The sequence below is a fragment of the Chenopodium album genome, chromosome 3 (genome assembly GCF_948465745.1).
Source record: "Chenopodium album chromosome 3, dcCheAlbu1.1, whole genome shotgun sequence".
Lineage (NCBI taxonomy): Eukaryota > Viridiplantae > Streptophyta > Magnoliopsida > Caryophyllales > Amaranthaceae > Chenopodium > Chenopodium album.
The window spans coordinates 70,163,646-70,179,351 of NC_137836.1; the positions used below are offsets into that span (position 1 = coordinate 70,163,646).

A 15,706-nucleotide genomic window follows, 5' to 3' on the forward strand; every position below is an offset into this window, starting at 1 on the left:
TGTGTATAATGTGTCGACTCATAATGTGTCAGACTCATAATGTGTCAGACTGATTACAAAATGTTTAATAAGGAATTCTAAGTTGGTCAATTCCCAAAATGATTCTTCTAATAAATTAGAAGGCCATTTTCTCAATTTTCATCAAAGCTCTTTAAATCTCTAATCTTCAATATTGTGCACATTTTTTTCAACATTGATTTCCTTCACAAGTTTGATATATGTATATATTTACATGTTACCAAATTTCACAACCAAGATGTTGTGTCCAACTCCAATAGAGGCATTTTGGAGGTGGAGATTCCCTTATCCTTTTATCCCACTTCTATAGTGTCTAACCTACTAATCTGGACAGGGAGGATCTATGAGTGGTTCCGGACCGATAGGGCCGCCTTTCTCCTTATCAATCCACGAAGAAAAAAAAAAATCTATTTACGTTTACGCACACAAAGTGCAAATATCTTGATTTCTTATTCGGTGCATTAACACATATACAAAGTATATTTTAATTATTAGTAATGATGATTAATTTATAACTTATTTTCTTTTAAAAGATAATCAATTCTCCAACAGCTTGCTTGGTTTATAGGTCGACATTACAATGTTATGCTCTTACTCTGTATAATCTTATAAGATCTTCACGGTAAATTGGTTATGGTATATGCTACATTCCTCACGGTTTTTTTGATTCAGTATTTACAAGCCAAATAGTACTTGGGAGTAGAGAGGAGAGTAAGGGAATCCCTACCCCTAAGTAGACGAGTAAGACCCCGTTCTTTAGAGCTGCTCTGCTATGCTCTGCTCTGCTCAAATCAAATCTGCTTTGCTCAAAAGAAATCTGATCTGCTCTGCTCGGCTCGGCTCTGCTCTACTTAATTTTCAAATAATGATTAATAATAACAACAATAATAATTAATATTCAATAATCATAATTAATATTGTATTGATGATAATAATTTATTATTTTGAATAATTATAATAATTATTAATATTAAAAATAATTTTAATAATTAATAATAATAATAATTTTAATAATTAATAATAATAATACTAATAATAATAATATTAATAATAAATAATAATAATAATAATAATTATAATAATTAATTAATAATCCGTCAATGACAAAGTCTGCGATCTCGTCAATGACAAAGTCTGCGATCTCGTCAATGATCCGGCAAGTTCCACGTCAATAATCCGGCAGTTTCCACGTCAATAATCTGGTGGGTTTCGTGTAAGCTTTTCCGGTGGTTATTAGTATCGGCGTAGAGTGGAATCAACCCTTTTTGCTTGCGGTTTTCAGTCGCGTTTATTCCAAGCAGCGTAGTTTTGGGGGCAATTTCAGGTGATAATTCCAGTTTTGAGTGGCTATTGGGGGTCCCGAACCAATTTTCAGGGAGCCTTTAGTGGTCGTGTTTCGGGCTGTTTTTTAGGCGAGTTTAGGTTGTTTTCAGGGCTCGATTCTAGCAATTTTCTGGTCTTGTTCATGGGGTATTCTGGTTGCCAGCAATCGGTTTAGTTTTGGGTGTAATTTAGGCGTGCAAAGGGCAGTTTTCAAGCGTTTTCCGGTTTGGTTTCTGGCAGTTTCTAGGCTGATTTCAGGCGATTTTCAGGCTGGTTTCTGGTGCAGTTTCTGGGCAGTTTTGGGGTGTTTTTGGGTGCAATTTCAGGCGATTTTCAGGTGCTGTTTTTACAGCAGTTTCGGCAGCTCTTGGGTGCAGTTTTGGGTGTTGTTTTGCGGCAGTTTCGGCAGCTCTTGGGTGCAGTTTTGGGTGCAATTTTGGGTGCAGTTTTGGGTGTTGTTTTGGGTGCTGTTTTGGGTGTTGTTTTGGGTGGTTCAAGTCAGTTATGTCGGCTGCCGTTGTGAAGTTTCATTGTCCCTTTGTGGGACTTAGTGGTTGTCAAGATGGGAGTGGAAATGGCCTTACTCGACGTTCTCTAATCAAACATCTTAGTGATCGCCATTGTTGTATCGGTGAGCGAGATATCACCCGTCATTCTCTTACTTCTAATTTGGCTGTTTATAATGAGGCAGAAGTTACTTTTAGGCGTATGGGGATTTGGTTATGTGGAGTTTGCTATAAAACGCACACGGTACGTATTAAGTGTCGTCATGATGGGGATGAGGATGTGTCACCCCCTGATGTAGGTGATGGTGTTGTTCGTTTTGTGCTTCATAATTTCACCAAGCCGCAATCTCCTTCTTCTCCTGCTCGAGTTGATCGTAGGGATGGATTGGTGCGAGATCAAAGCGGTGGTTTTGATGTGGCTCTCCTTGATTGTTTATTCTCTAAGGGGTTTCGCTCTGTTAAGTCTATCCCTCCCAAGTGTCGTTTGGGGTTTTCTCGGGTTCTGAAAGGTGCTCTTGATAAGGTGATCTCTAAGCCTGATGACATTTCTAATTGGGTCTCTTTGTTGGTGTTACCTCTTTGCATCCTTAAAATCTTTCGCCCGCGGAGTAGTCGTGAGTCTCGGTCTTCGGTTAGACGTCGGCATCAAGAAGAGAGTATTTCCCGTGCTATTTGTTCTTGGAGTGTAGCGGGTGGTAATTTGCAGCTTGTGAGGGAAATTTTGGCAGAGGATTCTCCTACTTTGTCGTCGGTTGATGATGAGGACATTGATTTGGAAGAGCGTAATATTAAGCAGTGTCGTAGGAAGATTTGCGATGGCCATTACACTGCTGCAGTTCGGGTTCTTTCTTCTTCAGGCGTTGCACCTTATAATGACGCCACTCTTGCAGATTTACAGTCAAAGCACCCTTCATCTCCAGCTCCATCCTTGCCTGATATACCTATTGATCAGCTTCATCTCGTTACAACTTCTGCTGTTGTTTTGGATCGAATAAGGAGTTTCCCTCGTGGCACATCATGTGGTAGAGATGGTTTGCGTGCTCAACATCTTATGGATTGCTTGAGTGGTTCAGCTGTGGCAGTCTCAGATGAGTTGGTTGACTCTATTACTGGGGTGGTTAATCTCTTTCTAGCTGGGAGATGTCCTATGAAATTAGGAGAGTACATTGCTAGTGCTCCTCTTACGCCACTTGTCAAGCCCGGTGGTGGTATCCGTCCTATTGCTGTGGGTACGGTTTGGCGGCGTCTCGTTTCGAAGGTGGGTGCTGTTATGGTTGGTCAGTCTTTAGGGAGTTACTTTGATGGCCTTCAATTTGGTGTTGGGGTTTCTTCAGGTGGTGAGGCAATTCTTCATGCGGTGAATCGGTTGATTGAGGACCGTGGTTCTGATGTTGGTCTATCTATGTTGTTGGTGGATTTTCAAAATGCTTTCAATCTGGTTGATCGTTCAGTCATGTTACGTGAGGTACGTCGTCGATGTCCGGGCATTTCTCGATGGGTAGAATTCTGCTATTCTAATCCAGCCAGGTTGTACTATGGGGACCATACCTTATGGTCATCTCAAGGGGTGCAGCAGGGTGATCCCCTTGGTCCTTTGCTTTTTTCTTTGGTTTTACAACCCCTGGTGTGTAAAATCAAAGAGACTTTTAATGTATGTCTTCAGGCTTGGTATTTGGATGATGGCACGATTATTGGTGACACTTTGGTGGTGGGGCAAGTTCTGCAGTTGATTATGGAGGAAGGACCTCGTTCTGGGTTATGTCTTAATGTGGAAAAAACTGAAGTTTTCTGGCCTACAGAAGACCCTCGAAGCAGGCTGGTGGGTGTCTTTCCACCTAATATTGCTCGACCTTTGCGTGGTGTAAGGTTGCTTGGAGGTCCCGCTAGTTCCGATTCTGGTTTTGGTGGTGAGCTTGTGATGCAGAGGGTGACCAAGACCATTGCCCTTATGGATAAGGTCGCTATGCTCGATGATCCTCAGTGTGAGCTGTTGTTACTTAGGGCATGTACTGGAGTTTCAAAACTCTACTTTGCGTTACGTACTTGTCCTCCTAGTACTTTTGAGGTGGCTCAGCGCACTTTTGATACTGCTCTTCGATCTTCCTTGGAGCGTATTGTTACTGCTTCGGGGCCTGGGTTTGGTGATTGGCAGTGGCGACTTGCCACCTTACCATTTGCGTTTGGAGGGCTTGGTGTTTATTCTGCAGGTGATGTTCGTCACTATGCTTTTCTTGCTTCTCGGTTACAGTCAGCTGGGTTGCAGACACAACTTCTTCGGCATGCTGGCATTGTTGGTCTTGGACGAGCCTTTGAGGATGCGTTGAGTCTGTTTAATGGAACAGTGGAGTCTGACATTTTGAGTAACCCTAGTGAGGTCGCTGCCCCTAAACTCATGAAGAAATTGGCAGATATATATTTCACAAAGGTTACCGCTTCTGCAGAATCTGGTTATTCTTTAACTCCTCGACAATCAGCATTATGGAAATCACAACAGGGTGATCACACCTCTGCTTGGCTTCGGGCGGTTCCTATTTCAGGGTTGGGTCAGACGATGAACGCCAAGACTTATCGCTGTGTGTTGTCCTATCGGTTGGGTGTTCCATTGTTCTCTATCTCGACGTTGTGCTCTGCTTGTTTGAGGGTTTTTGCTGGAGATATTTTTGGTGATCACGCGGTGTCTTGTGCTGGTATTGTGGGTATTAAACATCAGCATAATGTTGTTCGGGATACCCTTGTTGATGTTTGCTATCGTTCTGGGATTTCAGCGAGAAAAGAGGTTGACATTGGGTTGGCCGGAGGGAACGACGAGGCCCTCAGACCCGCGGATGTGTTACTTTATTCATGGGATCGTGGTCGTGATGTCTGTGTTGATTTGACAGGGTCTTCTCCTTTGACTCACTCAGGGCTATCTGACTTCTTTCCTGGGCGGGTTGTTGCTGATGCAGCTCATCGGAAACGGGTTAAGTATGAAGCTCGCTGTCAGGCGATTGGATATGGTTTCATTCCCTTCTCCTTTTCTTCGCTTGGGGAATTGGAGAAAGAGGTTGTTGCGTTACTGAAGCGGATTCAGAGGTTCTCGACGACGCAAGACATTGGGGCTCGTGCTGCAGCTCATATCTTCACTAGGGTAGGATTTGCAATAGCTAGAGGAGTGGGGGCCCAGATTGTATCTCGGCTTCCCACTAATTTATTGTAGGTTGTATGACTTTTGTTTTTGAGATAATAATAATAATAATAATTAATAATAATAATAACTTTAATAATTAATAATAATAATTATTATTATTATTAATTTTAATAATTATTAATGATAATAATATTATTATAAATAATAAATATTATTATTATTAATATTAATAATAATAATTAATAATAATAATAATTTTAATAATTAATAATAATAATAATAATATTTTTTAATAATTAATAATAATAATAATTTTAATAATAATAATAATAATAATAATTTTAATAATTATTATTACTAATTATAATTAATAATAATAATAATAATAATAATAATAATAATAATAATAATAATAATAATAATAATAATAATAATAATAATAATAAAACAACAACATTAATAATAATAACATTAATAATAGTATTAATAATAATGTTAAATGATTGCAATTTGCAAAATACGAACTTTAAATAGCTGTAATTTGCAAATTTTACCAAATAATATAAAGCAGAAGCAATATTATGAATTCATAGGATATAAAAACCCCAATTAGTGAATTTTTCCTTGTGTTTTACTAAAGAGAACTAGAAATTACACAATAACTTCACATACAAGATACAACAAATTGACAATTGACGCGTAATAAAACAAAAATAATTAATTAATACAACAACACAATCTATTACGCCACACGTTACATACATGTCGGTCCCCCAATCCCTTTAAATACACCCCAAATCCCTAACCCTTTCAAATCACCTTATACAAATCTCCTCTTTCCGAATCCTCTTTTCGCTTTTCCCATCTCTTTGATTCCTACAACATCATATCCCCCTATTTTTGTTCTATTTTCTCCATAAACGTTAACAACATTTATCATTCCGATTTCCGTTCTTTTTTAATCGCAATGTATTCCTTTTAAAAATCATCGTTTACGCCCGCCGTCAGTTGATGATTCCATTTCACTACTTTACTCTAATTTTATTCCTTTTGATTACTCAATTTATTACCCCCATCTTCACCATGCCTGAAAAACGCAACTTCTCTTCACTTTCTCTCTCCTCCACAAATCAATCCCTACAACAACAGCAGCAATCTCCATTAATGGGTGTTTCATCAAATTCCAAGAAATTACGAAGACTTCCTCATGTTTTCAGCAAAGTGTTGGAATTACCCTTTGATTCCGATGCCGATGTTGTCGTTGAAGAACGACATGATTGTTTTAAGTTTACGGTTGAAGATGATGGTGGTATTGCTGGAGTTGGGTATACTAGTGGGGTTAAAGCTCATGTTGTTGAAGTTCATCCTGGAATTACCAAAGTTGTGATTAGGAGTAGAGAGAATTTGTCTCGGCCGATCGTTGATGAGCTTGAGCTTGATGTGTGGCGGTTTCGGCTTCCGTCGTCTGCGCGCCCGGAGCTTGCTACCGCGATATATGCTCGTGGGGAACTTGTTGTGATTGTGCCTAAGAATGGTTGGGGTGAGATGGATAGGAGGGGTGGTGATTGTAAAGGCGGGTTTAAGGGTAATATGGGTAATCTTATTATTGTTCAATAATGTGCTAGTTATGGATTACGGAATTGTATTATGTACTCGGGTGTACCTAGAGCAGGTGTAAGCTAATCGCTCTCACTTGCAAATGAAATGATCTAGGTTTATGTCATCTAAATTTTTACATTCCTTCATTTTAATTGTATGTGTCTTAAATGAAGTTGAATATAGAACAATATTTTTCTTACTTTTTGCCCCTTTATATTTTTCCAACAGTTTTTCTTAAGGAAAGATACAATTACACAATTTCTCCGTAATGAGGTTTAGATTTTACTGTAGAAGCAAATTAAAGTTGGTTAGTAAATTACTTGGTAGTTAGTAACCGTAGAACATTAAAATAATGAGTGGAATCTCTAACTTAATCTATATAATAATCGACTACGTTTCAAGGTTAGTATGCATTAGGAGTTTTTCTCCCAAGGTGAAAGTTTTGTTTTTGAATAGACGGAGAGAGAAAAATAGGAATGCATTTAATGAGGGGATAGATAGAAAGAAACGACAACCTAAAAAGGAAAGAAAATATTAGTTACAAAATATTAGTTACAAATAATGTGTAGCGGTTTCTTAAAGTCCTAATGTTCTAAAAAGTTCCAAGGCTACTAAGAAAATAGGATAGGATAGTATTGTTCTAGATAATTTATGCACTACATTTAAGGAGAATACATGTTTGCTACCTTCCCGAGTCGTCTTCATCCAAACACACTGATGTTTTCGCAACAATGTCAAGGAGAATGTGTTTACTACAACTTCAAAAATAAATTTGTGTAATACATTGCATAACCTAATCAGTCTATAATCTTTAGCCAGACACAAAGTTGATTACCAATTGTTTATTTCCCTACATAATCAACGACATTTACACAAACAATATTAACTAATCCTGTGATGGAATGCATACAGCTGCCTGGAAAATTGCATCAGTCCTAATCTCAATCTGAAAAGAAAATTTCTAACATACTTCTTACTCCGTACTATTAAAATCCAACCAGGAAGAAGGCAAAGCAATTTGATCAGTTCAAAGTTACTTCTCCTGGGTGTATAATTAAACAAATAAAAAAGAAATAAGAAGGCGGTGCTTAGCTCTGAATAACATTCAATAATACAGCAATTTTTAACACCAGAAATGATAAAAGATAATGATATGAAATGACGAGTACAAAAATGTACTAAAAGGTAGGTATATTCAAAGTAAAATAAGGTTAAACTGATGTTGTCGACAAATTTCCCTACAGTTTCATAAGAAAAGTCTGAAATGAAAATCTTACAACATAATCAGGTCCTAGGCAAAGCCGCAAAGACAGCCTACTGACAAGAAATAATTAAACATTCCACCAAAAAAAAAAAAAAAAAAAAAAAGACTCAGACCATCCCAAAGATTACCCACTGTGACATGTAACTCGTTATGAGCCATTAATGTACGTCAACTGACTACATAAGTGGCTAATTTTTTTAATACGGAGGGAGTAGTAATGATGAAAAAGCATCAAGAAACAAGCACAAAAGTACATGTGACTGATGTGTGTATACAAACACAAAAGAAGGGTATAAAAGAAGAAGGTAGTTTCAAAGGCAGATGTGACGCTTATTTAATCATCCAAAATTTTTTCAACAGCTATATGAACAAAGTCCTTCGAGTAGGAACTCATTGGTGGAATCTCACCTTCTTCCTGGGATTGAAGAACAGAAAAAGAAGAGATGACAATTGAAGTTGGTGTGAATGCAGGTATCAGTCTTTGCGATCCAGATCAAAGTGTTCTTTTAGAATTTCTTTGGGAGTCTTTCCAAATCCATTGGCAACCTTTTCCATATCTCTGAGTTTGCTGAGCTCATGTTTAATATGCTCTTCTCTGGCTGCAATAGATCCGAGCAAGGCATCACGGTCCTTTGATGGTGAAGGTCGTAATAGTTCTAGCTTATCCTTGTAAACTTGTTGATAGAGGCTAAAAAGGTGATCTTTTTGAGCATGAAGCCTATCATGAGCAATACTAAATTCATAGTCTTGCGACCTTTTAAGTTCCTGAAGAATTTGAGTAATTTCCTCCTCCAATTTCAGATACCCATTTTGATACAAAAGATCATCTTCACCTAGGTCTGTGCATGCAGAGTTTGAATGATCCAGACCATCCAGTTGTCCTGCTCCTGCAATTGGAAAAGGAAAGATATCTCTATTTAACAGAAAAGGTATTTCACTGTCAACTTCTTTGAGCTCTGACAACTCACCATTCTCGTCATAAGAGCTGAAATGATAATGAATTTGAGATATAGATTCACCTGTGGGAATAGGTAAAATGTCCACTTCCACTTTCCAGACATCTTCCATATCATTCCCAACTTTTAGCTGTTGTCAGAACAGTGTAGTCAGCTAAAGCAGCAACTTGCAAGTCAAAAGAGAAACGAAAACATCCCCCCCCCCCCCCCCCCCCCAAAAAAAAAAAAAAAAAACAAATTAAAAATAAGAAGTTTCCCGAAAAATAATACTAGCCTTTTGCAGAATGGATTCGATACGATTCAGCAGTTTTTGTGAACCCTTTTTCTGTGATCCTCGCAAAACACAGGCACCAACACTTAATATCTTGTCAATCTCATCCTGAGATTTAATAGATTCACATGTCTTCAAAAGCCCTGTGATATGCTTAGTCAAATCAGTCCGTGTATCACAACGCCGACAATAGTATTCAGTGTCTAGCCCGACACTTCCTCCAACTGTCCCAGCCATATACGATCTGAGAGCACAGTTAATATGAGCCGCATGACCACATATTATACCATCACTTACTGTTGCCTCACATCTGATAAAATTGTAGCCACCAGAGGCTATATCTATGGTTTTGCAACATAGTATACAACAACACTCCCGACAAAAACTAGGTTCACTGCAGCAAATTTCACAAGATTGCGTAGCTGCAGGAGACATCTGATCTTCCAGAAGACTAGAACAAAAACTGTTACCAGCCTTACAACCCACAGCACCAGGAGGCAAATTAGAGGGAGACTGCGCTGCCATCTCTTCAGATGATATGCGGAAAGAACCATGTTCATCTTCAAAACAAAAATCAACACAATGTTAAACAATGAACAGAAAATAACTTTTATAGCCCAAAAGTTAAAATGCTTCCACCAGTGATAGTCAGAAATTTAGAATGTGCACTGTCTACAAAACCAAGCCAAAGTACAGAATCCTTAATTTTAAAAAGTACTATAACAAGTTTATGATTCATATCTACATCATAATTCAAACATCAAATCAACTACCCGGACATCATATTTACTACCTAGAATACCATAAATGGGGTATATGGATCATAAATCAAATCTTGAACTCATATCAGACAATTTAAGAAATTTTAGAGTCGAAATGAAGATATCTCGAAAGGCTCTCCATCTGTTTCAAGATGCAAGAAGCTGATGTTTCTATTGTGTTTTAGAGTTTCTACAGAAAGGAGTCTTATCTTTCGAAATCCTTTTATGATTGAACTTTGGCATTAAGTCTTTAGTTGATTTAAATGTACTTGATATGTTTATATATTTTGGTGAGCAAAGATACTTCTCTTTATCTCCCATGCTGGGAAGTTGCATATTAGTTGCAACAACAATACTTTTGGCAATGGTCCCTCTTCATCAGAGTTATCACATGGGACTAGCTTTTTATCTCTCTCTTCTTTCCAAAAAGAAATTTTGAAACCTTGTATGTTTCAATTATAAAACATGAAGTTTCAGTTTTGAAGAATCCCCAAAATCTAATGTTAAGAGTCGTGTGTGGGGCACGAGGAAATCAAATTAAACTCTACCATTCCAAAATCGGGAAAATCACTGATGCAAAGGTAGCGTTAGCATAAGGTGAGTGTGCAGTAAAAATGGAGTGACATTAAATAGATATGACTACAATACGATAATGAGTGAGCTGCATATTGATGGTGACTTATAATAGAGATGGGGAGACTTTTAAAGAATATGGAGATCCATTTTATTGTATATCCCATTCTTACAAGCCTATATTTAAATATCAAGAGAAGTTATAATAATGTTTTAATGTTCTCTTCTTCAACGCTGAAGATATATGTCCTTTAAAGGCACACTAATGAGTAATGATATATAACACCTTTATCGAAAGAGTAAATACCTCTAAACTGGAGCTCCAGAAGCTAGTTAAACTCTCATACTGCATGAGATCTGAATATATATGATCACTATTCTTACCATTAAAGACACTGGCAGAATTCAGCCTCCAGCACAAAATATTCAGCTATGAAAGTGAATCTATTGCTAGCTCTTAATTAATTTGTGTACTATTATGAAAGATACACCTTTGGTCATTGAAAACAATTTGAACATGCAACAATCAAATTAATGCCAGCCACAGTTTAAACCAACCTATATCTCAAAATTATGAAGTTAAAGAGGAATCCAGATATGTCAAATTTATTTCAAGGACGTGTACAGACTAAAGCTCAAAACATTATCCTATCAACTAGCATATTGATGACTGAATCAAGCTTAACATGATAGCACTGAAAGATCAGTGCAAACGACAGAACACAATTGAAAATTTTGAGTTTTGAAACATCATCAACACTCCTCTCCAACACATTTGATCAACTGTCCAATTTTCTTTATAGGGTATCCACTTATTCAAACCAAGAATATCTTAAATAATGAAACTTCAAAGCAAATTGTAAGAATATATATATATATATATATATATATATATATATATATATATATATATATATATATATATATATATATATATATATATATTTATATTTGGCAAGTAATAGCATGGCAATACAGAGCAGCCTACAGAACTCAAGGCAAAATAAGTTCTGATACGTTTAAAATGCTACTCGGTTCAATTCAAAAAAAGTTCGAACTGAATTATTCAAATAAGTAAACAAAACAAGTCCTGATAAGTTCAAATAAGCCAACATAAGTTGAACAAAACACACCTTAAAAGATAGGGGTATGTTCTATTCAACTTATTTTGACTTATTTAGACTTACCTGAGCTTATTTGACTTATTTAGACTTAGCTAAACTCCTTTTTGAATGGGAAGAACTAATTTTAACTTTCTGAATTCAATTAGAGCTTATTTTGACAATTCAAGATTTATTGGAATCCATTGTAGTTGTGAATTACGTAGTAGCTTATAACATCCACTTTTTTTTTGGCTGTTCCATTTTGACTTGGCACAATTACACACACACACAACTTTGACCTTTAATATCTTTGATTGTGTGATCATAAAAATTATATATATTGAAAATATATATATTAATACGAATTTAACAAGACCCAACATAGCTATGTTTTACATTATGTATAATTAGCAAATGATGGCCAAAGTGAAGCAGGTGAATAGTGTCGGAAGCCAAAATGGAACAACTAATTAAGGAATATAGCTTCTCACATCGTATAAGAACTTAATTTCTTATCTGAATTTATTTGATCTTTAACCAATCTAAATTATTTGAACTCATTTAATTTTATTCTAGATATTATAGACTTATAGTCTCTCTCCTTTAAATTAATTGCCAAGTATTTCTAAAATTATGAGGACCGTGTTCACACGGATGTGTTCCAACTTCCAACTCAGGGCTTACAATCGGACTAGTACAAATTTACAATTACCCGTCAGATTTCCGTAGCAATGCTAATAGGATTCAAACTAGAATGCAATAGAGGGGGTCAGAGGCGTCTGACTACTTCCACAAAGATAAAGACATAGCCTACTTCACAATAGATAAGTAGCACTCGTATAAAGTAGGGATAGTAAGACATTTAATACAGCCTATTGTACTCTTTCGACATTATTAAAATGGAACATAGTTGAAATACTGATATCAACAACACGAAATCAGTAGGTGTTGCATATAGTTAAAAATATAATTAGGCATCAAGGGAGATAATTGTTTCTAACAGTAGACCTAGGAATTTTTCACAATCATCAAAAAGTGGTAGTATATGATCAAATTTACATTTTAAAAGAAGCTTGTAAGTTTTAAAATACCCCTTTTGGACTTCAATAAATAAACACTGGCAACATTACCATATATGCACATGCTTTCTCTCTACCTCTCTCCTCATCACATGGGTCCTTATCTTTATTTCTCTCTATCTCTCATCTTAAATTCCGTGTCTTCCCCTTGTTGCAATATTAGGGGAACGGAGGAATTAATTGTTTAAGATTCTAAAGAGTAACTCAAATACTCAATAAACAAATAATTGCTTAAAAAGCAAGTATAACAATAGAAAAAACTCAAACAAGTCTCTTCTTATAATTTCTTTTCAAAACTCTACTAGGGAGTATATAATAACAAGAACTAATGCTTTCATCACATCAGCCATACTAAGTTATATTAATGAGACAATGAGTAAAATTGTACCACCAAAGACAGCATAGATGAATCCTATCAAGCTAGCATTTAGTACACAACATCCTTGGATGAAGATCGACTTACTGCTTGTTTGATTGACATAAAAAGGTCTGGGAAGTGGAAAGCTTGGGAAGTTTGGTTGACAAAAAATATAGGAAGTGCGCTAGAAGTTAAGTATACCACAAAGTAGAGGAACTTGTTCCCCTAGACACCCCTTAGGTAAGTGGAAGTTCCTATTTACTTCCCATGATCAACCAAACAGTTTTGGCACTTGCTAAGAAATGGAAATACTTGGACACACACTTTTACTACTTCCTACATTCAACCAAATTACCACCTAGTATCTGCTACCGAAACCAAGTAGCAATAATCTGAAATTATTATTTGCATGCTCACCAAAGAAATAGGTTAAAAATTAAACCCTAAGAGACCCGTAGAAAAGGAGCATATAACAAAAAATGGTACACATCTAGGTAAAAGAACATATATGTGATTGGCTAAAAGAATATTAATACCAATTCCAAGTGCTCATTTACTGAGATAAAATGCTGACCTTTCAACAAGTATGCCTGATTTGAAGGAATCTTCCAACTAAAAGACGAAAAGAAAGCATTGACATTAGAACCAGGGAACCTTGCTCGAACATATTGTTCGACTGAAAACTTGCTTGCGAAACCATCCCTCTTGCGCCTAGATTTCTGGAAACGCAAAGGAAGATACAAGTATCTGTCAAGATAATATCCAGAAGCAGCTACTCTTTTGCCAACCCTCCAACCCCATATATCACCAGGGCTTGGCCAGTTTACAGGGGCATATGGAAGACCCTCTCCGCCTTCCTGTGGCAATACCGGCCAAAGAAGCAAACCATTTTCCCTTATCTCAGTCATACACCCATTGCTAGCGTCAGCAATATCAACATCCATCAACTCCTCTCCATGTCCCGAGGCATCTTCTTTTTCACAAGTCATCTTGATACTGTGATTGATACTTTACCTAATTCTGCAAGAATCTAAGTTAATTTTAAAGCATCAAATAATATATTCACAGGAGCACAACTTAAATATGAAAGTGTATAGTGAGAGACAAAGTACATAACCCTGTTAAAATGATAGGGACAAGTGACTTAAAGAGGATTTATCAGAGTAAAGAAAAAAATTATCTTTGCTCACTTTCTCATTCAATTCCATATCATAATAAAATCGATGAATGATATTCTCAGTTCAACCAATAGGAGCCTAAATCAGTATACTATATTACTTGGACTCTTCATTACACCTCAAGTATCGTGTCAGACTCTCGAAAATCGGACGTGAATAGGACACTTAGACACTTCATTTTAGTTCAAGATCATGGAAAGGTTTTACAAAATAGGCATAGTCGAGTTAGACATTTGGACATGTACCCGTGTCAGATACTTAAATTCAGCGCTTAGTTTTACTTAAAAGATCAAACTTAAAATCATAAACCAATGGGGATGCAAATACCAAAAAAAAAAAAAAAAAAAAAAACACCCATTAAACCATTCAAATCAGTCATTTATTATTCATCTTCAAAATCCTAGCACATAACTCGCATTGTTTTAATATTGAGTAAATACTATCATTTACAATAATGTTCACTTATTAAATTAAATGATAGAAAATCCGTTTTGATGAGATGATTGTAAATCAAGGAAATTAATACTTCGAAAAACATTTTACATTAGCAATCAAATGTGACTCAATTATCAAATTAGGGTAAATAAATCACATAAAAATCTTCTACATTGAGAATATCAACGTAATTGCACATAGATAGCAACAAAATCGCAGTTTATAATCGTTCACAACTTGAGTAATTATAATCAATAGTCCACCTTAGAAGAACCCTAAATTGACAGTAAAATTAGGTTGAAACTAAACCCTAGATTGAGAAATTGGGATTCAATGAACAAAAAGAGAATTTTTTTTTACCTCAGAAGCTGTTTCGATGAAGAGAAAGCTCGGAAGCTGCTTCAATGGAGGAGAGAGAGATCGACAGAAAGGACTGCAACGTTAAGTCGAAAGCTTACATTACAAAACAGAAAATAAATAAAAGTTGATGACACGTATATTAAGTTAATGCCAAATGGCACATACTCCGTATTTCGTACAATAATATTAACGGTCAGAATTAGTTTTGTTTTACTAATAAGTAAATTACAAGATAGAATCGGGGTTATTTTATTTGTTAAGGTTAATTGTTAAGCGTATATGGTTATTTGAAAATCGAGTTAAATACCCAAAGGTGAAAAAAACTAATAAATAATAATAAATAAAAAATAGGCTCCTTTAACTCTTACTACGTCCGATCAAAAAAATAAAAAATAAATAAAAATCTTACTACGTATATTTCAAGATCCACCTAACCATTTTTCCAACTTAGGGCCCACCTTCTCTCTTTATTTCCACGATTTTTCCTATTATATACTAATGTATCTCTACTTTAACCATTTTCACTAAATTCTTTCGTTTAACCTTCCTATCATTTAATCTCCTTGTCAATTCGTTTAACCTCCCTTACATAGAACTTAAGTATTAGGGTGTCAATTCATTGAACTTATCTCTCTTTGCTTCCTCAAGAGAAAAGGAGAAGGGCCCTAACATTGTCAATTAAATAATGATTAACCATTCATATAAAAACCTAACAGATATGATTAAGTTGCAACTATTGTTCAACTTTAAGATATTTTCAATTTCATTTACATGAACTCTAATTTCCCTACCACT

The 15,706-nt window shown here is 36.0% G+C and overlaps 1 protein-coding gene across 3 annotated transcripts; it reads right to left on the bottom strand.

Annotated features, from left to right (window-relative positions):
- Positions 1-7,747: 7,747 nt before the first annotated feature.
- LOC145615445 (uncharacterized) lies at positions 7,748-15,079 on the bottom strand. Of its 3 annotated transcripts, none has more exons than XM_081670526.1 (5): positions 14,912-15,079; positions 13,513-13,968; positions 9,068-9,624; positions 8,806-8,923; positions 7,748-8,724 (listed from the first exon to the last, which is right to left on the bottom strand). In XM_081670526.1, exons 2-5 carry the CDS (start codon positions 13,925-13,927, stop codon positions 8,312-8,314), a joined length of 1,503 nt encoding a protein of 500 aa, XP_081526652.1. In that variant the 5' UTR covers positions 13,928-13,968; positions 14,912-15,079; the 3' UTR covers positions 7,748-8,311. The 3 variants fall into 3 exon arrangements, with proteins under 3 accessions (XP_081526652.1, XP_081526644.1, XP_081526656.1); XM_081670518.1 differs by having other exon boundaries at positions 13,513-13,958; positions 14,912-15,078; XM_081670530.1 differs by having other exon boundaries at positions 8,857-8,923; positions 13,513-13,958; positions 14,912-15,077.
- Positions 15,080-15,706: the final 627 nt, after the last annotated feature.

What these genes read in the sequence shown, in the direction of transcription:
- LOC145615445 (XM_081670526.1), bottom strand. Translation starts at nt 13,927, where the DNA reads ATGACTTGTGAAAAAGAAGATGCCTCGGGACATGGAGAGGAGTTGATG. An exon ending in TCAGGCATACTTGTTGAAAG is followed by an intron (nt 9,625 to 13,512) that starts GTCAGCATTTTA and finishes TTTGTTTTGAAG; the next exon opens with ATGAACATGGTTCTTTCCGC. An exon ending in TCGAATCCATTCTGCAAAAG is followed by an intron (nt 8,924 to 9,067) that starts GCTAGTATTATT and finishes TTCTGACAACAG; the next exon opens with CTAAAAGTTGGGAATGATAT.